The sequence below is a fragment of the Emys orbicularis genome, chromosome 16, assembly GCF_028017835.1.
Source record: "Emys orbicularis isolate rEmyOrb1 chromosome 16, rEmyOrb1.hap1, whole genome shotgun sequence".
NCBI lineage: Eukaryota > Metazoa > Chordata > Testudines > Emydidae > Emys > Emys orbicularis.
In genome coordinates this window covers 21,378,725-21,405,127 of record NC_088698.1, presented here as the reverse complement: position 1 = coordinate 21,405,127, position 26,403 = coordinate 21,378,725, and the positions used below count along the sequence as shown (strand labels likewise).

Sequence of the window (26,403 nt, the reverse complement as noted above, 5' to 3'; positions counted from 1 at the left end):
GGTAATCTGATGGAAGTACTTTGGTAGTAAGTGTTTGTGGGAGCAGGCATTGGCCTTTAGTTCGCAAGCTCTTCAGGGCACAGGAGGATGTTGTTGTTTTTTATTGGTCTGTAAAGCACCTAGCATGCTTTGGGCCCTTCCATGTTGCCAACTTGCATGATTTTTACCATGAGTCTTGCAATGTTGGATGCTTTTCTTAAAGCCTGAGCTGCTGGAGTTGTGTGAATACAGTACATCAGAATCTCATATTTCATTATTTTTTAAAAAAATTCTAGCCTTTGAGGTTGAAGAGGAAAGCTTGAAAATGAGATTCATAAAGGATCAAACAGTAGAAGGCAAATAAAAGAACCCCAAATTTTATTTAAACAAATCTCTTGATGTTTTTTTTTTTGAGGGTTTGGTCCTTATGATTTTTGAATACCTGTAGCTGGCAATACTACCCATATCCTTTAAATCTACAGTGTGCAAAGGTTTTATAATAGTTGCAATACATTTCAGTGCTTCCCCAATATTTAATTAAAAAAATACGCTTTGGAAAAATTATAAACAACAACAAATGGTGGTTTTCATCTTTTGGGTGTTTTCACTTGTCTGTCCATCTATTGCTTGATTGACTCCTCTCCGCATTTTTTTCCCACTGAGAATATTTTAGAGCCCTCACAGTATGTTGATGCTGTAGAAGATTAAAATGACAAATAAAATTATGGTGCAAGTCACAAATTATCTGGTGCAATCAAGGTAATGATTTAGAGAAAAAGATTGAAAATGTAACACAAATGAACAAAACAGCTGTAAGATTGATCCCTGCAGTTTCAATTCATTTTTCATCAATGTGGAATGGTGCATGTGATTTTATGTGGTGTAACTTCTGCAATACCTAAGCCTAATGGGTAAGTTAAGTGGCAGTGTTAATACTGAATTTACTTGCTTTTGTTAATTTAGGTCATTCTTAAGTTACTGACAAGACATGACACAAGATTTATTCAGACTGGCATGTATAGCAAATACTGTGTGTTACCACTTTTAAAAAATTGTAAAAATTCATACAACAGTCAATACTTAGTTGCTACCTGAAAATGGAAGAGTAGAGGTTATTCAGTATTCTGCTGCAGGCATATTTCTTTACACAATACCATATCTTACGTATATTTTTCATACCAGTGGGAAATAAAACCATCAGTAAATCACATTATTTCTACAACTATAATATAATAATCAGAGTAAATTTTATTTTTTATGGTGCCATTCCCAGCACCTCACAAACAAGAACATTAAAACCATAAAATACTGAAATATTCTGAAGATAAAAATGTGAAGAGAAGAATCGCATAAGTAGTTAATATTGAACCACAGCAGTGGATAAACAACCTTTTCTAAAGGAGAGGTCTTCATGCCTCCCTAAACTAAACCTCTGGCAATGGTAGGCTGTAATTTTGTCCAAAATGACATCTTTCTTAAGATACAATAAATACGTCTCAGTGTGCATTGGTTACGTTTGTACGGATTTGCTTTTAAGTAGAGCTCGGTGGGAAATGGTTTTCCAATCCCATGAAAATTTTTGAGATGTCAAAAAAAATTTTTCCTATCCTGAATTCAGAGGAAAAGTTTTAACTCTTGAACACTTTTTTGAAATGAAAATATTTTGGGTTTGGGGCAATCAAAACTTTTGGTTTCAATTTTGATTTTTTTAAAATCCTTTTTTTAGTCTTAATTTATTAAAATTTTGAAAAAGAAAGTCATTTTGACTCAAAACCCCAAAAGTTTCCAGTTTGAAAATGTCAAAATGAGATATTTGACAATTTTGAAACTTTTTTTCCAAATGTTTTTCTAGTTGGGAAATTTGTCAATAGTGACCTTGTTTTGCAAATGGTTTCATTTTTGACAAATCAGCAATTTTCAGGGAAAAAATAGTTTGAAAAATTCCTGACCAGCTCTATTTCTAAGTTTGCCCTAAATGTTGCACAAGAGAGTAATCCAACTGCAGTTTCGCAAGAGAACGCCTTTCAGTTACCAGGTGGGAATGCAGTAGGAAAGGTTGCAATCAGCCAATATACCATAACTCAGATTAAACGAAAAACACCAACCCTGACCATAACTGACACCTGATCTTCTTAAATCAGACCCTGGATAAGAGCTGCCACATTTACACTGCACCTTGTCTCAGCCTGATGAAACTTCTCTTCATCAAAATTTAGAGTCCTCAGGCAATTGTGTGCATCTACCTTGTGTAGGTATATAATCTCCATTATCCTAGTAATGGAGCACCTCAGAATCTTTAACCTATTTATCCTCACAACACCCCCATGACGCAGGGCAATGCTAATATCCCCATTTTACAGATAGAGAATGGAGGCACAGGCTGACTAAGTGACTTGTCCAAGGTCACACAGGAAGTCTGTGGTGGAACAGGGACTTGATTTCGGGTTCATGAGTTCCAGGCTAGTGCCCTACCCACTGGACAATCCTCTCATCCCCTCTCCCAACCTCTCTCCTGCCAGAGCCTATCAAAGTGAAGGAAAGTTTCTCCAAGGTTGAATTTCTCACCATTCATAATAAATTTGCTCAAGGAACATGGGAGAATGGAGAGTTGGAGACATAGACAGCTGGGTATTAGCAGCATTAACCCAAGTTGCACCTACACCAATGCATGACGCTTCTAATAACATTAGACACTGTGGTTGAGATTCTTAAAGCTGCTCCAGGGGATTTGGATGCCCAAATCCTATTAGTTGTAATGGGAATTGGGCATCCAAATTCTAAAAAAATCTCAGCCTATATTACATTGTAGGCTCCATTGCTTTACCCATATTCCTGTGGGGCCCTAGCTAGTGCTGTGTGAATTCAAAACTTGCCCCAGGTCACCTAAAAGTTCATGGAGGTTTGTAAACCCTGGGGCAAGTCTGTGCAAACATTTAGTCCTTCCTCCTAAGAAATTTCGGGGCGGGGAGGGTGTTTTGATTTGGGGTTAAAACCATGCTAAACTCTACAGTGTTGGAGGAGTTTTGTCTTACCTTTTTTTGGTTCATCCTAACTAAAATCTTAAAGGGGGAAGAAACAAACTTAGAGTAGGAGGACTTACATGACCTGAAATCAAGAGGGGTTAGTGGAATTCCCAGATCCTTAAAGCTGATGACCATTGGTGCAGAACATAAGCAATAACTCAGATCTGTCTCAGGGCTTGTCTACATAGTAGGGTTGTGCGACTATGGGGGTATGATTTCTAAACTGCACTAACATGTTGTGCTTTAATTAATCTGTGTAGACTCTGCTGGTTCTCTAGTTTTAATATAGTGCAGTACTACATTACATGACAGATGTTAATCACATAGCTTAATGCACTAATGGAAGGCTGTCACATACTACATACTACTAGCACTGTATTGACCCTGAATAAAATAAAATAGAAATGTCCCTGGGGACAGTAGTACACTTGGGTTTTGTTGTTTTTTGCTCCCCACTGATAAGGCCATGAAGCAACACATGAGAAGCAATGGTGCATAAAAATGTAGGCACCTTCCTTAATGGTGAAGCTCTACTCCAGGGGTAGGCAACCTATGGCACGTGTGCCAAAGGCGGCACGCAAGGTGCTTTTCAGTGGCACTCACACTGCCCGGGTCCTGGCCACTGGTCGGGGGGCCCTGCATTTTAATTTAATTTTAAATGAAGCTTCTTAAACATTTTAAAAACCTTATTTATTTTACATACAACAATAGTTTAGTTATATATTATAGACTTACAGAAAGAGACCCTCTAAAAATGTTAAAATGTATTACTGGCACGCGAAACCTTAAATTAGAGTGAATTAATGAAGTCTCGGCACACCACTGCTGAAAGGTTGCCGATCTCTGCTCTACTCTTATCTGAGCTGAGGACATTGTGAAGATTTTGGTTTTGATCTGGGGAAGTCCTTTGCATGTTATGGAAGTAATAAGCCTGTTGTAAATGACAAAGCTCTATAGTTCAACTCTCCCATTCCTTCCCCTCCTATTTCTTTTCTTTTGTTTTGTTTTATTTAGCTGTGGAGGGGCTCCCTGCCAAGGGTTATTACAGACATCTGTCAAGACAGGATGTCATTTATATTTGACCATGAGGAATTTTTATATGCAGTCCAACTATTTGGACAAAATTACTTTCCTAAATTCTGTGTGCATTTTTATGATGAGATTTACAATGAGCTCATTTAGTTTCAGTTTTAGGTTCATCATTTCAAAAAGCGCATTTAAGGGGGATTTAAGAATTTATTCTAAACTCCTGAGCTATAATTCTTTTTCATGGTGCTTATATGGCATATACTGGATGATTCGGTAGCTCAGGTGTTAGCCTTGGACAAAGGAGACCTGGGAGTTCCCTACAATAGATAGACATAGCTGACCTCTGGGAAAATGTGTGGTAAGCCAAGGTGAAAGGACTATGATCTTACACACTAAGTAGGGTCAGTATTTAGATGGCAGACATCCAAGGGAAACCCAAATTGGTATGGTGTTTTCAGCAGGTGACTCTATTTTCTCCGAGTTAGTATTGAATCAATGCCTCAGCCTTTTATGAGTGCGCAGTGTCTTGCGGGAGCTGCTTTTCAGATGAGACATGAAACCAAAGTCTGCTCTTGACTAGAGCTGTTCAAAACATTTGCATCAGATCCTGAAGCCAGTTGAAGTGAGCCTTGGGCTGGGGGTAACTGCATTCAGAAGCTTCGGCTTATGCTGACAGAGATTTGGCAAACACGGGCTGATGTTGTTCGCATACTGATCAATAGCTAGAAAGCTGGTGAGAACCAGCTAATATTTTAGTGGTGGGTAAAATGACTCCTTTCTATATAAATGTGTAAGGCACATTGGGAATGATGCTTAGATGCTATGTAGTACTGGGTGCCATTAAAAGGACCTAGACAGACAGACAAAGATAGATTAAATAGGTTTCAGAGTGGTAGCCGTGTTAGTCTGTATCAGCAAAAACAACGAGGAGTCCTTGTGGCACCTTGTTAGTCTCTAAGGTGCCACAAGGACTCCTCGTTTTTTTTTTTTTTTTTAATAGATTAAATAGAAAGGCAAAATATACATATGATATTTATTCGGCAATAACAAACACCCATATGACAACAGGAATATTAAGACTTTTGTAATAACTTGTCACAGGGTGCTCTGTTCCCCACTGGAGTGCCTCCTTCTGGCCGCATCTGGGATTACCTCTGCCAGTCCGACACCCCTTACTTCAGTAGTTTACTCCAGTCTAGCTCTTGCAGTCTCACTCCTCAGCTGCTCCTGCCTCGTGGCTTGGCCCGCCAGCCAGCTCATTGTAGTTCTCCCCTTCCAGGGTATCAAAGTCTCTTGAGACCCACGGTCCCAGGCAGTCTTTCTGCTCACTGCCTCTTAACGGCACTACTGCCCAGTGGCTGGTAAGGGAACCCAGGCCTGCCCTCTACATAGGGTTCCAACCCAGAGACCCTACAACAAGCAGTCACAGTCTGCACAGTCCTAAACCTTACTGATGTATCCTTGGGTTACTTCCTATGTGGCCTTCTCTCACCCTGAGAGTGACTGCAGCCCCCTTCTACTCCCAGCTACTGGGCTTTATCCAAGCCCCTCCTGTTCCTCTCCAGCTGAGCTTCATCTCTGATCAGTGCTCATTGCTCCCTGGTTGCTCTTCCAGGTGCAGCCTAGGCAGTTAATTGGCTCACCTAAGCCCCTTAACCCCCTCATGCCTTCTGTGGGGTGGATACCCCATCACAGAACTGAATGCAGGCAGCTGGTGGGGGAAAGAGGGCTTTTGAACACTGGAGTGGGTTGGGGTTTGCCTGAGCTTTCCCCAACACTAATAAGAATCAGGTAAAAACCTATAAACATTCTATTGCACACCATCAGACTAACTGCTGAGTTCAGACCTTAGCTGGGTTACTCTCCCATGTTGCTACTGGGTAGCCTAAAGTCCTGTTTTATTTAGGCAGCCTATAAATACTTGCTGCTAACTATAACTAAAATCATCAAGGCAGATGTTTTGACTGCACACAGCAAGTCTCCTTCCAGTCCGGTATCTTGTTTGTGTGCACTCACCTTAGGTTTTATTCTTCTTAGCACTTCATGCCATTATTCCCCAAGACACATGTTTTTAGGAAGCAGTTTGTCTAGCCACTTTCTTTTTAATTGCTCCTGTCTGTCTCTTTACTGCAGTGCTGAGCTGTGAGGGACGCGTCCTTTTGCGGTTTACCATTCAAGCAGCATTCCTAGGTCACCTTTGTTAAAGAAATACAGATATCAATGTGAAGATATGTGCAATCTTACAGTACAAGAATATTCCAAAACCTTCCACTGAACTTAGTGGGACTAGTTGTGAGTGAAGCTACTCACATGTGCAATTGTTTGTAGGATCTCACCTGTAGTTAGGAGGGAATGCTTGATTTTTTTGTGTGTGCTGAGTTGAGACTCTCAAATTGGGGAAAATAAAGGTTTCTAGTTATGGTTTGTAAAAGCAGGTATCCTTTCCTGTAAGACAGTATCCCTTCCCATCACACTGAAGCTCTGGTCGCTGCATTAACCAGAAGGAAGAGGCATGATGATCATAGGATTACAGGTGCAATACCTGTAAGAACTGTAGCGTAACCAGCTCCTCATTTATATGATGAGATTTTTTTTTTAAGTTTAAAAATATTAGCGTGGCTAATCTATTTTTTTAGTTATGACTAAGATTGGATACTTGGGTAGTAATGGGTATTATTATGTGCTGTGTATGTGCCAGTTTGTTATAAAACCAAGGGCAGATCCTTAGCTGGTGTAAACTGTCATCGTTCCATTGCCGTCAAAGCGGTCATAGCCCCACTGATGCCCTCTGAAGATCTGCCCCCACGTGCATATTTGCTGTGTGTACTCTAGGATGTTTGATGCTTTTTAATCCCACCTGTTTCTCATTAGCAACATCTCTTCTCTTATTTGCTTCCATCAGGAGTAACATTTTCCTTTTTCTGGAAGACTCAGGAGCAGCAGGCTAACTTTCCCCCAGCCTATGGTGGACAGGTCATTTCCAGTGGTTTCAAAATCTGCTCAAGTGAAGATGAAGGCTCTCTGGAATTTTATGCCCGTGGGAATTCAATGAAGTGGGAGGCAAGATTTAGTCCCCCAGGTACAGTTCAGTTTCACTGTCGAGGGTTCAGAATGGAGATAAAGTAGTGATGAGCATAGCTTCCTTATCTGGATAGAAAGAAAAGATGAGAAATGAGGAAGTAGGTGGATAGATGAAGGATGGATAGGCTTCACATCCCAAGAGAGAAAGCAGGTATTAGAACGTCAGTGATGTTCTATACAGCACAGTTACAGTTCAAGTCACCATCCAAGGGTCTGGGATCCTGCATTCCCCAGTCCCTAGTGAAGTAAAATTCTTATTGACATCAGTGGAAGAATAGGGGTTTACCTGAAAAAGAGCGAGTGAGGAGTGCAGGATGAAGCCTTTGGAGTCCTCACTCAGTGCATTCGTAAGCTGGGAGTCCAACTTCCCATTCTCTTTAAATTTTAAACCTCTCTGGTAACCCTTTTGGGTAAGTATTCCATGCTTACATAATACACGTTGGCCATTTGTATGGTAAGAATGAAGTCCTGGAAATGTATTTGCATGATTATTAATAAGGTATTTTAAAATGAATATCTTATTTCTGTCTTCTGATCCAGAATGCAGGTTACTAATTGAGAAGCAATGGGATCTAGTGGTTAGAAGAGGGCACTGGCTGATAGGACTCGTGGATTGTAATTATGGCAGAGAAAGTCACTGAACCTTTCTTTGCCTCATTTTATCCACCTGTAAAATGGGGATAATAATACTTTCTTACCTAACTCCTCTGTAGCTGTGATGTTTAATAGTTTGTAAAAGTGTTTTGCCAGGAAAGCTGTTGTATGTATGTAGTTATAATAATTGTCACAGGGATTAAAGTAAGTAATGTTTGGACCTCTTTAGCATAACGTAATCTGCAGCAACCTTTAATTAGTCTTTATTTACATATTCTCTAGTCCTGAAGTCCTTATGCAGCCCTCACTGAAGTGGGAGTTTTGCCTGAGATAGGACTGAATAAGGGCTTTAGATCTGGGCCCATAGTATAATTTATGCAATTGCAATGAGCCTGAGGAAGGATTCAGGCAAAATGTCACTGAAGCCAGTAGGGGTTCTGCCAAAGTATGGACTGTCCCTTGTGAATAAAGAGTAATGCACATGATATCATTGCTCCATAATTCAGTGTTGACACTTCCTTTATAGCTCCATTGCATTGCACAAATGAAATGCATTTTAACTAAAATTTATTGAACAGGAAAGGTTGTAAATGAGGTTGATTCATGGATTTTACAGAGCGTTTTAATATTTTTCAGGTCCTTACTGGACTCATATTCTCTTCACGTGGAAATCAAAAGAAGGTTTGAAAGTCTATGTCAATGGAACTCTAAACACCACCGACCCAAATGGGAAAGTTTCCTACAGCTATGGGGACCCCAACGCAAATCTGCTGACAGGGACAGAGAATGATCAGAGCAAACGCTATGTGAACGGGGCTTTTGATGAGTTTATCATATGGGAAAGGGCACTCACCCCCAAGGAAATTGAACTATACTTTACAGCTGCTATCGGTAAGTGGGAGCATATTCTGATTGTATAAATGTTGATTTTTAAAAAGTTCAGCTGTTAAACCAGCTGTCTTAATGGCCGATAATCTGCAGGTATAAATGTTTAGAGGAATAAATGTTCATAGGAATCACTTTGTCAGTTTCAAGGGAGGTGTTTGTTTCTCACCCTGGGGCACAGCCCCTCAGACGTGTCACCAAAAGGCACCCACTAAGTCTCACCTCATCTATTGGCTGGAAGAAAACCTCAGCAGAATCCAACCATTGCTAGGACAACCAAGCCACTTCCTTTTAACTAATGTCACAACAGCAAAAGGACCTATTTTTAAAAAAGTCAATCTTGTGACTGTCTTGGGAAAGCCTTCATTTGGTGCCTGAAATAGCAATAATATTTCAGTGCCGTGTCTGAAAATATTAAAAATGATGTTTTTAATAAATGTATAATGTTTTAATCAGGTTGGCAAAAATTGCTGTGGTATCTGGTTGTTGTATCTATCACAACAAACCGGTGTTACTATAACACCATCAAATCCAAAACTACTATAAATCTCACTTCCTGGATTAATAGAACACAAGAATGTTATGTTACTGAACTCAAGTGCTCTAGATTTTTAAATTGCCCCAGTCCATCTATATGTATGCGCTGTTTCACTGTCAGACAAGTATGGCTCTTGTATAAATATATTAGAAGGATAGAAACTTTTTTAACCCCTTCAGTGTTCATGAATACACAGTTGTTATCCCCAAGTCCCCCACCTGCCTCCATGTACCATTCCAAATAGTGGATGCAGCTTGGAAAGACTTTGCCGGGGATGTTCCCATGGTTGCAGTATGCAAAGTATTAGTCTCATATTATTTTGCTCCTAATTTTGCATTCTTTGGCTTAAATTTGAAAACCATATGAGAAATTAGACCCTGCACCCAATATTGCATTGTTGTGGGCTTACAATAGCTAGTCGCAAGACATTACCGCTTATGGCTGAGATTTTCAAAGGGGCTTAAGGGAGTTAGACATCCAATTCCCACTGAACCCTATATTTCTGAAGAGTTACACAGGGTTTTAACTGTATGTGAAACCCCCCCACACCCCTGCTGATGTTCTGAGAAGAGACATGGATGCATCCCTAAGTGCTGCTTTGCAACTTTAGAAGTTTGCGCTGTTTCAAACTCTTGTGACCTTTTTTTTTAAATTCCAAGTCTCATAATATTTGATGGTTTTTTCCCCTTAAATCCCCAGTTCCTGGTGTCATGTGAGAATCTTGCCTTTCATTTAGAAAACAAAAGCAAGTTTTTGGCCTCATGGTTACAGAGAAAAGCTTGACCCAAGTGGTCCCTAAAGGCTCAGAAGCTGGAAGGCAAAAAAAAAAAAAAGACCCCAAATGTATTTTTTTTTTTTTTTTAAAAACCTTGTGATTTTTTAAGCCAATCCCATTATTTTTAGAGGCCTGGCTCGTGATTTTTGAACACTTGTGGTGGGCGTTACTGAGTGTGCTTCTTTCTCATGGCTCTTTTCTCACAAGTGTTGATGTCCATGCAAGTTGATTGGTGAAATTGTGACATGATCCGCAGAAACACTAGTGGTTGTTGATAATGGCAGGCTATATAATTAGCCAAAGTTATCCTTGGTGTAAATTCAGTGACCTCAGTGGAGTTTCACTAGAACAAATTTGGGCTATCTTTATCAAAAGCTTAATTAGGAAACTCACTTTTAAAAAAATTGAATGAATAGCTATGCTATTTTACATAACAAATACCAGTAATATCTGACAATTGTGCCCAAATACCAAAATAATGAGCATAATATAAATTCTAAGAGAGAGAGTTTTACTTTTCTGGTCACAAATGATCCATAAATCCTGACACATGCAGAGGAATCAATACATTTAACATGGAACTGCTGGAGGGCATCCAAAAATCTAGTTTATACTTTTTGTCTAAGTAAATCATTTATGACATACTCATATGGTAACCTTCACTGAGTGTAGTAATAGCGAGTGACATTTATTGGTAAAGCCAGGCTGATTAAAAGCAGCTTTCTCTGTTGCTTGAAGTCAACTCAAACAGCTAATGGAGACATTATCTGAAATGGTGCTCAGACTTCTTGCAGATGCCATATTTTAAAAGCAAACTGGAATGTCGGTTGGTTTGAGGCTTTATACCCACTTGCTTTTGTACAAAACTCACATGCTTACTCATCAATAGCTGCCATCCCTTTGTTACGCTCTTTTGTTCTGACTTTGGGTGATGTCCTGGTCCCATTGACTTCAGTAGGAACCTCCACTGATTTCAGTTGGGCTAGGGACTTCACCCTTTGCCTAGTTCTCAAAGATTTTTGTTCCTGAAGAGCCATCCATTGATTTTGTTCTAGTGTTTCAATGCTCTGGACGGCATATTCCTATTACCACCCCATCAAGAAATTTAGGCTCAAAATATAAATTCTTTATTTGTATTATGTTACATTATTACCTAGAGGCCCCGACTCAGACTAGAACCTCATTGTGCTAGGTGCTGTGCATACACCTAAAAATCCCTGTTGTGAAGAGCTTCCAATCTAAATAGAAAAGATAGACAAAGTGTGGAAGAAAGGAAGTAGTACTACGTGGAGTACTGAGGCACTATTTACTTAAGTCTCATTGATTCGCTGTGGCAGAGCTGGGAATTGAACTTGGATCTCCTGTCTCCTTATCCACAATGTCAACCTTCTTCTCTTTGTATAGATGTTTCCATGGATTTAAAATTCCATTGAAATCAGTTTTTTGTTTTAAATTTAAAAACACTCCCTTGCAGTGTTAGAAATCCAGCCGAAACAGTGTTGGCCAGTGTATAAGGACTGGAAAGTAAAACTGACTAGAAACAGGAAATGAAACTGATTAAATACACCAATCTAGTTTCAATATTGGAACTCAGGAAAATGCAAAACAAATTGCATAGTCTTGGCTTGAATTTCTCAGAATTGCATTGTGAATGTTTCTCTTTTTGTTTTAGTTTTTTAAAATATATTTATTGCAGGAAACTTTTCTTTTAAATTATAATTTCTTTTTCCTAGGCAAGCAACTTTTGCTTCCTTCAACACCTCTGTGGCCCATTATGACAACCACTACAAATCCCATGGTAGGAGAGTCCTCCTAACTCTTTTCTTTAACGTCAACAATAACTTCCCTTCTCAATCTAGTTTTGCTTTCTTGATATCAAAATGTATGTGTATTACAGAGAGGTAGCAGCCTTTCCATGGTTTAGGTCACATCCGGTTTCCATTTTACTCCCCTTATAACTCATTAGAGTTATCAGGAAATGGGGGGAGATTTTTTTTTAAAGTGATTTGTTTAACAGAGGATTAGAGCTGGTTTAGAGGGTCAAAGGGGAAAAAATCCCTTTTCTGCTGTCTCTTATTCAAAACTTTGAACATTTACATTTTGGAAATAGTTAAAAAATGGGGAAAATCATGAAAATATTGCAAAATGAAAAATTGTAATTTGGAACATTTAACCAGATTTATAACAGAACTCTTTCTTTCATTTGTTTAAGGGGCATTTGCATTAAATAGAAGTTTTAAAAATAAATACCAAAGTGTTTGTTTTATATAGTCTAAACAAAAATAACTTCCCTTTTCAATCTGGTTGTATTGTGTTGAAATCTGTGATATTAAAATCCTGTTAGGTTTCTTCTTGTTCATAGAGCCTTTCAGGAAACCAGGGTAGACAGGACCTGAATTTCTAATGAAAAGAACAAGCAGACAACAAATTCATTTCAGCAGCATTTATTGGTTTCATGTCTTTCCTAGCTTTGTTACAGTGTGTGTGTGAATATTATAATGTGTGTGCATGCTATATTAATCTATTTATCTTCATATGCTTATGGTCTATTGTGCATAATCAGAGCCTTACAATTTACTCTGCCTCAGGCTACTGAAAAGGAGTCTCAGACCAGACTTTGAGTTATCTTGTGTGCAGGAAGAGACTGGATTAAGCAGTAAACTGTTTCTCCCTTTCTCTGGCTTTACCGCCAGAGAGGTACATAAGATCAGTCCTGGAGATGCATTGCTTGCATAACATGTAAGGATTTGGAGAGAATTAGGCCCCAAATTGCTGCTTGACTTTTGTGTAGTTAAGTATGGAAATAATGGCTGGTTACCAGGACATGCAGTGATGAGATAATGTTGTTGTCTTCTAGCTCTCCACAGATGCCTATCATCCTATCATAACTAAACTGACTGAGGAGAGAGGAAACTTCCAGTACCCAGAGGACCTGCTCCACTACCTGGAAAACATATCACTCAGTTTACCCAACAAATCCCCGTCGGAGAATACTGCCTTCAACCTGACAGAGGTCAGTTTCTTTCAGTTTTTAGGGTGATGCCAAATGATCTTGTTTTTACTTCACATGCTGGAATGTAAAATGCTGCTTGAAAGATTTTGTTGATCATAAATTATACATATTTTAAAAACCCCAAGACAACTATTTTAATCAGTAGCAAAAGGTCAGCTGTCACTGGAAAAGACTAGTTTAATTACAGGGCTCATCAGCTTGTTGGGATATCATGTAATACTCGCACAAAATGGTAGCATCCCCAGGCATCATGGTTCTGGGTTAAATATAAACGTCTAGTTAGACTGAGAAGGAGACAATCACTTCTTGTGAAAAAACTTTTCTGCTATGTTCAAAATGTAGGAATTCTGGAATGATTATATCCTGGAAAAATTTCATTGTCTGTCTTGTGCACTCTAATTTATCAAAATCAGGGCTCGATCCTGCAGTCCTCACACAGGCAAATTTCCCACTGAAATTGGTGGAATGCAGGATCAGGCCCATAGTCCAACTGAAAGATTTACTCTTTTTTTTTTTTTTTTTTTTTGGTTTGGTTCTTTCTCTGTGGATTATTTTAAACATTACATGCAGTCTGAACTAATTGAGGACAAGAGGTCACTTCCTGCTAACGTGACTCCAGCCTCATTTGGAATGATGGGCAGCTAATTCCCTGATTTCAGCAAGCTAAAAAGCTGTTATTACGGTAATCAGTGCTGGTCTTACCTAGGGTTACCATATTTAAACATTAAAAAAAGAGGACACTCCACGGGGCCCTGGCCCCGCCCCTTCCCCACCCCAATTCAGCCCCAAAGTCCCCGTCCCAACTCCGCCCCCTCCCCTGAGCGCCACGCATTCCCCCTCCTCCCTCCCAGCCACGCGAAACAGCTGCCCGAGCGCTACTGGCTTCACGGTTTGCCGGGCAGCCCCCAGACCTCCAGACCCTGCGCCCCCGGCCGGGCGCTTCCCCTCCCGGGCTCCGGCTGCGCTGGGGAAGTGCCCGACTGGGGGCGCAGGGTCTGGAGGTCTGGGGGCTGCCCGGCAAACCGTGAAGCCGGTAGCGCTCGGGCAGCTCGGCTCTTCAGCTACACAAAGCTGAGGTGTCTGGGGGGAGCAGCAGCAGCCGCCGCCGCAGGGGAATCCGCCTGCAGCTCGCAGCCTGCCGGAGCCGCTCGAAGGTAAGCAGGGGACTGGGGCAGGGATGCCGGCAAAACAAACCTGGGAGTATTTTCCTGGACATGTCCGGCTTTTTGGCAATTTCCCCCAGACGGGGATTTGAGGACCAAAAAGCCGGACATGTCCGGGAAAATCCGGATGTATGGTAACCCTAGTCTTATCAGTGATTGTTTCTCTATCCCCATGGGTAATACCAGAGGGACAAGGATTATTTGGTCAGACAAAAGGCATAATAAATAAAATGTTTCTGAAAAAACTGGGCAGAGACTGATAGCTTCATGTTATGGATTGGAAAATATTAATGTGTGGATCACCAATGAATACTGAGCAGAAATCCTTCTGAAAGGCCTCATTATGTGCTGTTGTTGGTTTCACTGAAAACTTGGGGTTGGAGCTAATTTGAAAATGGCCATTCAGCCTCTGAGGTGTCACGTGCGTTCCCCACATAGTTTCAGTTGCCATGTTATTGCTCATTCATGCTATCCCGTGGTACATTGTGTGGCATGAAAGTGGTGTGCAGACAGAAAGAAGGAATGTGATCATCTTTAGCAAAGCTGCTTTGGGAATTATACAGCAGATAATCGTATGTGTGGACTCTGCCATTCACCTGATTGATTGGGTTAGGTCTTTTGTTTGTCTATGCTAATTCCCAGAGAAACAGCCCCTGAGCATGCATATCATTTTCTGTCAAGGATGTAAGTTGGGGCCAGTTGTCTCCGTGCTAGTAGTCCTATGCCTTGCAGCATAAAGGATTGCAAGTTAAGTGCTATGCAATAAACTTTCTGATTACAACCACACTTATTATAATGCATTAGTTCTGACAAACTCTGTTCATGTGCAGTTCTAATATAGCTTAGCCAGGCTCAGTGTGAGTACAGGGTGTAGCACAGAGGTGGGCAAACTATGGGCCGCGGGCCACAACCGGCCTGGCCCTTGAGCTCCCGGATGGGGAGGCTAGCCCCTGGCCCCTCCCCAGCTGTCTCCCCTCCCCCGCAGAGCCATGGGCAGTGCTCTGGGCGGCGGAGCTGGGCGCTTCTGCCGAGCAGAATGGCAGCGTGTCTGGCTCCGGCTGGCGCGGCAGCCAGACATGCTGCTCTGCATGCTCTGCTCGGCGTGGTAAGTGGGCTGGGGCCAGAGGGTTGTATAAGGGGCGGAGGGCCCCGGGGGGGCAGTCAGGGGACAGGGAGCAGGGGGCGGTTGAATGGGGCGGAGGTTCTGCGGGGGGCAGTCAGGGGACGGGGAACAGGGGGGGTTGGATAGGTGTGGGATCCCAGGGGGCCTGTCAGGGGACGGGGGTTTGGATGGGGTCGGGGCAGTCAGGGGACTGGGAGCAGGGGGGTTGGATAGGGGGCAGGGTCCCAGGGGGCGGTTAGGGGCAGAGGGTCCCGGAAGGGGGAAGTTAGGGTTCAAGGAGCTGGGGGGTTGTATGGGTTGGAGGTTCTCAGGGGGGCAGTCAGGGGGCGGGAAGTGGGAGGGGGCAGATGGGGGCGGGAGCCAGGCTGGTTGGGGAGGCACAGCCTTCCCTACCCAGCCCTCCATCTAGTTTTGCAACCCCAATGTGGCCCTCGGGCCAAAAAGTTTGCCCACCCCTGGTGTAGCAGGAGGCCAAACATGGCTGGGCCAAGGATCTGATGCTCTGGGAATCCTCCCATTTCTCCCCCCTGCCCTTCAGTGGCCTAACATAGCCTCTGTGGAACAGCTCTGCTGCATTTTGTGGCCTGGAAAAGCGTTCCTCCCTCCATCCTCCTGGCATCTGACTTGGCAATGCAGGTTGTGTACTGGGCCTAGGCTTCCATTTATACCCTCAGGCTGAAATTCTGGGCTGAACTTCTCAAAGGAGCAGCACAGATCTTGCAGCCATGGCGGAAAAGGGGCCTCCTGATCCTGGGCTGCTCTGGGGGCTGGAGATGCCCCTAACTTAGACAGCTTTGGGGGCTTGTCTGAGTTATAGAATAATTGAATCATAGAAATGCAGGGCTGGAAGGGACCTGGAGAAGTCATCTAGTCCACCCCCCTGTGCTGTGGCAGGACCAAGTAAACCTAGACTATCCCTGACAGGTTATTGTCCAACCTGTTCTTAAAAACCCCCAGTGATGGGCATTCCACAACCTTCTTTGGAAGCCTGTTCCAGAGCTTAACTACCCTTATAGTTAGAAAGTTTCTCCTAATATCTAACCTAAATCCCCCTTGCAGATTAAGTCCATTACTTCTTGTCCTACCTGTAGCTGACATGGAGAACAATTGATCACAGTCCTCTTTGTAGCAGCCCTTAATCTATTTGAAGACTATCAGGCCCCCCCCGTTAGTCTTTTTTTTCCTAAAGTCTAACCGTGCTTATCTTACCCTTTCCTCATAGGCAGCAGCCTCCTATGCGTCGCAGCACTGACTGGAATCGGTACAGCACTGCCTCAGCCCACTCCCCATGCCTGGGTGTGCAAAGGGGTCCTCAGAGGACAGCCCTATGGCTGTCTTCCATGGGGTTTGCACCACGGGAATCCTTGCCCAGTCAGAACCAGGGCTTTGAGGGCCCTTTTACACAACGTAAAATAAGATGGACTGGGAGAGGGATCTCACCTTTGATCCCGAAGTCCTTACACGTGCATAACACCCAGTTAAATCAGTGAGAAAATTTGGTGTGCACTGTAATTTCTAGATCAGTGTGGTCTCGAGGTTCAGATATTCAACTGGGGATCAGGAGACCTGGGTTGTGTTCCTAGCTCTGCCACGGATGTGCTGTGTGACCCTGGGCGAGTCACTTCCCCTCTCTGTGCCTGTTTCCCCTCCCACCTGTTGTATTCTCTATTTAGATTGGATGCTCTTTGAGGCAGGGACAGTCACTCACTATGTGTTTGAACTGTGGCTAGCCTCATCTGGAGCCTCCAGGTGCTAGTGTAACATAGATAATAATCAGGTTAAACAAATGGTAGGAGCCAGAGTTATATTGTGTGCTTCCTAACAGCCTGCTCTGAACTATTGGGCAAACAGGCCCATTGCCACATGGATTTATTTGGCTTCACTGGCAGAGTAATTTCAAGCTCCACTCAATTCCAGTGTTTTCAGTGACCTTAGCTGGGGTGTAATAGATGTAATATAGGAGATTCACTGTAATGTTGTTATTTGTTAATAAACTATTACTTTAAAAATATTACCATACAAAAGATCGAGAGAATTTCCCAGCAGGGATGACTCTGTGACTTCCATGAATGAATAAATAAATAAATAAATAAATTAATGGAGATATCCCATCTCCTAGAACTGGAAGGGACCTTGCAAGGTCATAGAGTCCAGCCCCCTGCCTTCACTAGCAGGACCAAGTACTGATTTTGCCCCAGATCCCTAAGTGGCCCCCTCAAGGATTGAACTCACGACCCTGGGTTTAGCAGGCCAATGCTCAAACCACTGAGCTATCCCAGATGAATCTTGGAACTCTTAATGGAAATCTGCCTTGAATTTTTACCAGGGGATGTAGAGGATGAATCAGTAATCAGATAATGTGGTCCTATTTATCTTTAGGCTTTCTTGAAAGCTGTTGAAGATTTTCTTTTGTTACCCAGCTGGATTGGCATATTGGAGGTAAGAGACCTGATTTAAGTTTGTAGATTAATTTAGGTGCCTATTGGACAGTAATAACATTGGTTGCATCTATTATCCTTCAGCTTGGGGTTTCCGGCAGTACGACTTATTTGCACTCTCATCTGTGCATCCAAAGTAAAGGTAGCAAATGTAAATTTTGTAATGGTTTGTTGAGAGTTAAAATAAGCTTCTGTGTTACTGCTCTGAGATATTCCATAAGGACTGGCAAAAAAGTATAAAAAATGAGGTTTACAAAGGAATGGGCAATGTCAGTGAAACAGGTATTTAACAAAGATAATTTCTACATGGAATTTAGCCTACTTGGCAGTTTCTTCTTGAAAGTGGTCATGTAAAAGAACTAACGTATCCCCTGCACATGGATATTTATAGGACTTTTTAAAAGCATTTTTTTTTTCATTTTAAATTATATCTTGTGCCTGGGAAGCCATCTCCATATTTACAAAATGGATACAGCACAGGCAACAATTCTTCCCGACTAACACTCTGGAAAAGATCACATTTGAACTAGGAGCTGAGAGGATACTTTCGTCTTCATTCCTGTGCAGTGCTTGCTCTCAACTTTCCTTTTAGTTACACTGGAGTAAATCAATTCAGTGGTGTTATTCTGGATTTACACCAGTGAAAGTGAGAACAGAATTTGACCCATGTGTGGTTTGAATAGCTCTGATAGCTTAGTTTCTCCTTCTGTGTATCTTGTTGCTATGATGTCATAACCAGTACTATGACATCACTGTATGTTGAAACGGAAATGATTGTAGTGTGTAACAAGTTGAGGATTATGGACAGAGCTTCAGATAATGTAAATCAGCATAGCTCCATTGATTCTGGCTATGTATAAACTGAGAATCTGGCCACATGACTTTACTGAAATGTTAAGGGCCCACTCCTTCAGTCCTTGTTCATGTGTGTCATCACATGAGTAAAGACTATTCACCGGATTAAGAGTGTGCAGGATCTGACCTGTGGGTGTCGTTCTTTGCAGTGCAGAGAGGTGCTAATGGGAAGTGCTCCGGAGTTTCTCAGTGTTTGTCAGGATCAAGTTTTAAGGAGCCAGGAATGCGGGATTGGACCTTAAAAAGGGAGGAGGAGTGGATGGGCTCTGACAAATCACGCTGTAGTTGAATCATAAATGGCTTTGGTGAAAGATGTGGAAAGCCAATGGATTTAAGTTCTTAGTCTGAAACTTGGCAGCTTTCTCCAACATGAAAGCTTCTCTTGAAAGAAATAACCAAATGGATTTAATAAAATATGTTTTAAAAACTATATACTCACTCTGAGATATTGTATACCAAGCTTCAGCCTGGAAGGATGCCTTCCAGCCAAAATATACACTCCTTGAAAATTGGTATTTGTTAGGGGAGCGCTGATGGAGCTCTAATGATGGCCAAGATATACTTAAACTCCTGATCTGATGATGGTGGTATCTGCTTGTTGACTTAGACACCAGTTTCTGCCAGTCTTGATATATGGAAACAAGCATTTAAACCATTCCCCAAATAACTTCTTTAATGCAAGGCTTGATCATGCTTGATGGTGAACATCATCCATTCAACTGATGGCAATGGGAGTCAAGGTTCATTCAGCACCTCTCAGGAGATTCTCGGTACTTCGCAGGATCAGTCTCTGAGTGATATTAAATCATGCAGTATTTTTACTTTGTGTGGTCCTGAGAGGGGAAATAGGATGTATCATTAACAGAAGCTGGGTATACTTATGTGATCAGGAGGAACAGGATTTTAGACCAGCGCTTTGCTTTATTATTGAGATGCCTTCTTTTTTCAGACTGCTCCTGTTGTTGGAGGTTTAATCGAAACAATTGACAATGTGATGGTGCACATGGCCTGCAATCTGGGAGGAAACCCACTCGTTGTAACCGTTGAGGGCTCATCAACTGTAGCAGGTAGGATGGAACAGCAACATTCAGAATATGTCTACACTGCAATAAAAACCCCACAGCACTGAATCTCAGAGCCTGGGTCAGTTGACCCTGGCGTGTGGGGCTTGGGCTGCGGGGCTAAAAATTTGCAGCGTAGGTATTCGGGCTAGAACCTGGGCTCTGAGACCCACCTCTCTTGCAGGGTTTCAGAGCCTGGGCTTCTGCTCGAGCCTGAATGACTACACTGCAATGTTATAGCCCCACAGCGCAAGCCCTGAGAGCCTGTCAGCCAGGGCTTTGGAGCGGAGCCCGGAGCTGGAACACGGAGCAGCTCCGGAGCAGTGGAGCTGCAGGTTTTTGCCTGGAGCTGGTGCGGAGCCGGAGCACAGCTCCAAAGCCCTGCTGTCAGCTGACATTGGCCAGCTGTGGCCATGCTGCAGGCCTTTGATTGTAGTATAGACCTATCTTCAGTTGCCTTCTAAACTGGCTGACTGTAATAAATACTTCTTCGCTGGCCGCTCCTAACTTGTCAGTGTGGGGAAGGAAGTTGAAATGGATTTTTTTGTCTCTTTTTTAAACCAACAAATTGAATAAATTGCAGAAAGATGATTATACAGTTAGTTTAGACAAAGGTAATCAGCTTGGCTCAACAATCTGGTTTCCTTTTACTGTTGACTTTTTGGGGAATGGCCATTTTGGGGGCGCTGGGTGGGTTGGGGGGAGAATGTGAATGCTCCTGTATATTATTTCTGGATTTAGTTTAGTGATACGTGAACAGTTAAAGTTCTGCTTAAGCCTTTTTACACAAGCCTTTGAAGCTGTAAGTGTCTGAAAGCTACAGAATTTAAATTTGGGGACAAGAGAATGGAAGGGCGGGACAAACTTTCATCTATCTTACACCTATTGCAAGTCCTTCATGGAGTTGGCGGCTCTCTCATAATATATATATGTACAGCATCTAGCGCAGTGGGGCCCTGATCTCAGTTGACCTTTAGGTGCTACAAAGAGAGCTGGATGAATAATTGATTTTTTTTCAGTTTGATGGAAATTCTGAAAAAATCAGAAAAATATTCAATTCAGGTTGAACTGAATTAGAATTTTTACAGAATTTTCAGTGAATCAGAAAAGTCTATTTCATGTCTGTTCCAGAACAGGGATTTGAGTCTGGGTCTCCCACATCCTAGTGAGTGCCCAAACCACTAGGCTAAAAGTTATAAGTGAGTGGCGGTAGGGGTGATGGCAGAAACACCACCACCACCACCACGACCATATCCTTATCCTCAACTTCCTGCCTGTTTTGTGAACGGCCAAAGCTATTAATGTCAAATTCACAAATAGTTGGGGGTTGACGAAAGCTGCATTTTTTCATTGAATAAACTATTTGTCCAACACATTGCCTAGCTTTAGCTACAAATAATTGATTAGTTCTGGTATTCTTCCCTATTGCATTGTGAGCTACATAAGAAAAGAGAAGTCATGAATCACATGCAAATTGTCTTTTCCACCACACGGTCCTGGTCACTGACATTCTAAAATTGAGCAGTAAGATTCTAAAATAATGTCTTTAAAATGTCAGGGGGAAAAAGAGAGAGGTATCAATCAATTTTTCTTACCTCAGTGCCTCGTTAAGCTCAGTTTGTGCACACTGCCAAATGATCCATGGTATATTAACACCTCATATACTACTTTTTCCACTCATAAAGAAGTCAGAACTTCTTGAAAGCAATTTTATTCTTGATGGGAGTGGGGGATTACTCTCTTCCCCCCTACCCCCAAACAGCTGGGGTTTTACAGTCAAGATTTGCAGTAGCTATTAAAAGAGCAAACTTTATGGTCAACTAGGTTGTAAACGTTATTGATTTTATCATATTTTTTGTTTTGGGTTATTGTACAGATTACTCTTTGGTCAAAATGCCTCCTCAGACTTTGAATTTGTCTCACTACCGCTTCCCATCACAAGGACGGAGTTATATTTCTATCCCCAGTGAAGCTTTTCATAACAAAGGTAAGGGCAAGATTTGCAGGGAGGAGTAGAATGGTGGCAGCTAATCCTGACAATCACTCACTCCAGAAATGCTCTTGCATGGGGGGACAAGGGATTTTGGTTAGCTCTGCATTTTCAGTACTGTTTTAATGTTACTTCCTCTTGTTTCTAAAAACTCGAGTAATACAGCTAGGTCATATATATTACAACTATTTAATCTTGGCACTATTTTACATCAAGGCAACTTCAATTCCTGGAGCTAATGTTTTCTCTTTCTAACCACCAGAACTGGTGGTTTTCCAAGGAATTCTAATATCAAATCAACTACTTACCTCAGTAAAGTATAAACTTATTCTGCATAGCATCTTTTGTGCTAACAGTTTCCCAAAACACCTGGTGGAATTAAAGAGTAAAGTTACAGAGCTAAATAGCAGAAGAAGGAAAGAGAAAGGAATACCTATACAATAGGCATTGGAGAAAAGGCGAGAAGGCAAAATTCAACTGCAGATCTGAGTTTGGATTTTAATAACCTCGAGGTTTGGGGTTGGAAAGAAGTGAGGATCTTGTTTTGGGCCAAACACAACATGTGGCCAAATTTTTTTTAAACAAGACTGACCAAAATTAGGTTCCTACGTCCTGCCTCCAGCTGTGCAAGCAGAGCAGTGGCCCAGCACTCTTCCCTTATCCACTAGCATCCTAACTTTTTAAAGCTCATTTTGAGGCAGCAGTGTGCAAAATCTTTTCTCCCCGCCCTCTCTCCTCTTACTTCAGGGACTGAAATTTCAGGTGCTTTGTTCACCTGGGTTCAATGGGACCACTTGCCAAGCCCCTTCCCTCTGTTTGTTTCCCACTTCCTCCGTCATGGCGGAGTAGAACAAATGGAGCAAGCTGAAGGTGTGTTACAACAGGACTTAATCCAAAGCTCATTGAAGTCATTTTTCATTAATTTCTGTGGGGTTTGGATCAGGCCCTTAGCAATGAGACCGCTCAGCAGTTCCTCAGAAGGGGACCTCTGCCAGGATTGTTTCAGGGAAAAGGGCTCAGAGTCTGGGTGGCCTGTTGGGACCTTAGCAAACCTTGAACCATCTGGGATTCCTCCAGAGACTTTTCTGCAAGGGCAGGTTGGTCCTCTTCAATACAGTGTACAAAATTAGTTACTTTAGATAGCACAGTAGTTACTGAAGTATTTCCGCACCACATGTGAGTTACCTGATTTATGATCACAGCTTTGTTTCCTTGCACTGGCAGGGAGCTCATGCTTGCAATTTCTCTGTGAGTTCTGCGAAGCTTGAATTATTGAGAGCACAACGCAACTTGAAATAACAAAAATACCACATGAAAGGACCTTTCCCCATACCACCCACAGCTTCTTCCACCATGTGGCATTTTCTTATGGGACGTTATTGTGTCCCGTGGTTTGGACTGAATCCAAACTGTATGACCTTTAATTTGCATCTTCTAGGGAATTAGAAACCATCTAAAATCTTATTAACGGCATTTTCAACTAATAGGCCACATTGCTAGGCTGTTCAAATGAGCTAGCCTTTAAAATGTATTATCCCACCTTAAGCAACTGACATTCTAAATACTTGGAACCCATCAGACCAAGACAATAAAGGACACTTGCATGGTTGACACTTGTAAAATGGGCATCTGTCTTTTCACTAAAGTGTTGGAGAAGCTGTAAATACTTCATATGCAGACAGCAAACAAATAATAGAAACAAAAACTACTCATCTGTGTTTATGAGCTTAAGATGCCAGTGAATGTTGCTAGTAGTCAAGTAGTCCTTCTGATTACTCTAAGCATCCTGGTATGTCACATGGCCACTCTTAGCTGCCTTTTGTTCTGAGGTGACTTTATAAAGGATGAATGATTAATTTAACAGTTTAACTCTACACTTTCATGGTGAGTAGATGTCAGGCTTCCTTTCATTATCCTGATATCTGTTCCAAACATTGCACAGCAGACTGCAGATTGCCTTCTAATTTCTTTATGGGAGCAACTGGAATTCCCATTAAAGTAAAGGTGTGAAGGTTTGCAGAAGTCAGGATTCTAAATTAACATGGAGTTTCATACCTAGGTGAGGAAAGCGTCTCACTCAGGGCTGTCACACTGAAGTATAATCTCTCCTGTTGATTTTGTTCACAGCTTGGGTTACCATTGTGGGCCTTTTTTACCATAACATGCACCATTTCTTCCGGAACATCAACCCTATGGACACCAAGTAAGTATCCTACGCAGGGGCATCATTCAGAAAAGGCTGGGGGTGGGGAGGAGGGCAAAGTTGTGTCAGCATGGCTCTTCTGCCTCCCTGCTGAGGCCGTGGCTGCTTGTGGGGGGTTAGTGAGTTGGTCCCATCCTGGAGGAGGGCAGGGAGGTGGTGGGGAGAAGGGTGGAGGCAGGCACGGGTGTGTGCCTCCTCTATGGCTGTCCTGAGGCAGGGACTGGGACCCAGCTCGCTCTGCACTCAGCTCCAGCCCAGGCCACTGCTGCTGCTTCCTATCCAGCTGGTGGAGAGAGAGGGCGGCATAACGAACGATACCCCTGATCTTAGAACTGTCCATGCTATAGTAGTGTTATGATGGCCTTAGTGGCATACTAAGCACAAATGGGCACAATTATTCTTTACAACTGGTGTATCGGACATCATGGGCCTGGACACTGCTCCCCTTGGAGTTTAGCCATTGACTTTAGTCGTGGAATAAAGCCCTTTGTTAGACACGTGTTTCCTGCTGGGGATAAAACCTTTTCTTTGGTGATTTGTCTGTCTGTTTTCTAAACCTCTTCCGCTACATACTTGGCTGATCCATCAGAAATGTATATTGCAGATTCATATATTTAATCCTTGAATTAATGCCTTATATGGAACTTAAATTATGTTTCTTTTCTGCTGTCTCAAAAAAAGGTGACGTTTGTTTATATTTAAATAATGCAGCAGTATATAACCTCTCTCCCCCAAAAGTGCTATGAATTTTAGTCCCATAAACCTGTAAACTAATTTTGCAATAATAAATCAGACAATACATCAAAAGCCTTTTTGTTTTATACACTGTGCCAATGAAATCATTAGCAGATAAGTTCAAATAAACTAGGAGCAATATACATCTCAGAAAGCCAGTTTCCTAGGGAATTTTGCAAGGCGGTGCTTGTCAATCATTACATTTGCCTTTTAGGCTGGTCATTTTTTAAATCTCTGCTGATTAGGGCAGTGATTATGTCTTTCCCATGCCAGGACTCCCTGCTACAGCAGAAGAAAGTTTCAGGACTCCAGCTTCAGTCTATTTCAGGGACTTCTTCCTATCTAGCCATATGCCAGGGAGGGGAGATTGCAATCTGCTGAAATCACTTGAACACCCCTAAATTAGGGCCACTTATGATCATGCTGAAGCAATGTTAAAATGATCACAGAAGAATTGTATGATTTCCTACTCAGTTTAATTTTATAAAAAATAACATGCACCCTTCTTTCTGCAAAAAATAAATGAAATAAATAAAGGTAGTTTACTGGAGTGTGTGAAAGAATTATATCAGCAGCATGCAATATTTCTTACTGATATGAAGAAATAGAGGCAATAATTTGAGGGTTTAGCTTTTCAAGATGTATGTTCACTATAATTTATTAAGGGAAATAGACCATAATTTTAACCTCCCACAGAGAGAGAGAGAGAGAATTAATGTAATCTTGACTCACAGGTCAAAGATTAGCGAGGATAAAGACAGTGTGTAAATACCTTCAGCCTAAAATCACTGAGTTCCGAGGCATTTTCATGATTTCATCATCATCAGTCTTGGGCTCTGATCCTGCACAGGGATCTGGCTGCACAACAGGGCCAATTTTGCCATTTTTAAGAACATTGAGTAGTTCTGTATTCCCATGTCTCAACTCCTGCAGAGAGAGAACATGACAATCCAGGACCCATTCTTACTCCCATTGAAGCATATAGAAGATTTGCCACTGATTTCAGTGGGAGAAGGATCAGCCCTGAACGCATAATTTTTAAGGAATGCTTGGTTTAAAAGTGGCCTCTAGGTTTCTAATATTAACCTGGGCTACCTGAAATATTTGCAGTGTATCTAGTATTACAGAATCATGTCTCTGGCGTTCTAGATGGTTTGCCTGTCCAGAGGCCTGTTTTGAAACTTAATAATCCAAGGAATGCTGGCTTGGCAGTTTTCCTTTGTGGAACAAAGCATCAGATATCTGAGGAATGCTTGAAAAATAATAAGTGTGCAATTCTTTCTCCCTTGGTTTACTTTGGTGCGCTTTGCTATTGCACCTTTCTGGCTTAAGTCTCACCAAAATAATCTTTTCTAATGATGTTTTCCACAGAGTAGTTGTTTTAAAGACACCCTTTAAGGATTCTTTAGCCTCAGACTACTTGGGCACCTATAATTTACAGTCTGTCTGGTTTCTTCTTCATGACAGAATTTCATTATCCTTGTGGCACATATCGACATTTTTTTGCGCTTTGTTGCCAGATGACTGTTCTATTTTCAGACCGTCTAACCAGAGCTCTCTGGAAGAGTCACTTTGGTTCTTTAAGAAGGGAATCAAAACCTAAAGAGGCTTTGAACCTGACTTTGCTCTCAGTCCTACATTGGTGCAAATCTGGAGTAACCCATGGAAGTCAGACAGGTTACAGGTCCTTCATCCTGTAACATACATTAGTATTAGACAGTGGTTCTGGGGAATGTGGCGTTATGGAGAGAAATGCCAGATTCTTATTTGTGTTTTAGTTTTTTTCACATGTATCCAGATTCATGAGAGTACTGCTCTGGGCCTTGTATTGCAGCATTACAAAATACTGCACTGAGTTAAATGATGGGATGTAATATGAGATGAACTAAAGCACTGGGTGTGAATATGTTTAAACACT

General features: G+C 41.9%; 1 protein-coding gene across 1 annotated transcript in view; it reads left to right on the top strand.

Moving 5' to 3' along the window:
- Window positions 1-26,403, top strand: part of ADGRD1 (adhesion G protein-coupled receptor D1) — a 252,024-nt gene that overhangs the window by 17,561 nt on the left and 208,060 nt on the right. Inside the window, exons 6-13 of the mRNA XM_065417894.1 lie at window positions 6,934-7,110; window positions 8,343-8,597; window positions 11,638-11,702; window positions 12,762-12,917; window positions 17,583-17,642; window positions 19,446-19,563; window positions 21,434-21,544; window positions 23,675-23,750. Coding sequence (XP_065273966.1) covers window positions 6,934-7,110; window positions 8,343-8,597; window positions 11,638-11,702; window positions 12,762-12,917; window positions 17,583-17,642; window positions 19,446-19,563; window positions 21,434-21,544; window positions 23,675-23,750 — 1,018 coding nt within the window. The remainder of the gene's footprint in view (window positions 1-6,933; window positions 7,111-8,342; window positions 8,598-11,637; window positions 11,703-12,761; window positions 12,918-17,582; window positions 17,643-19,445; window positions 19,564-21,433; window positions 21,545-23,674; window positions 23,751-26,403) is intronic.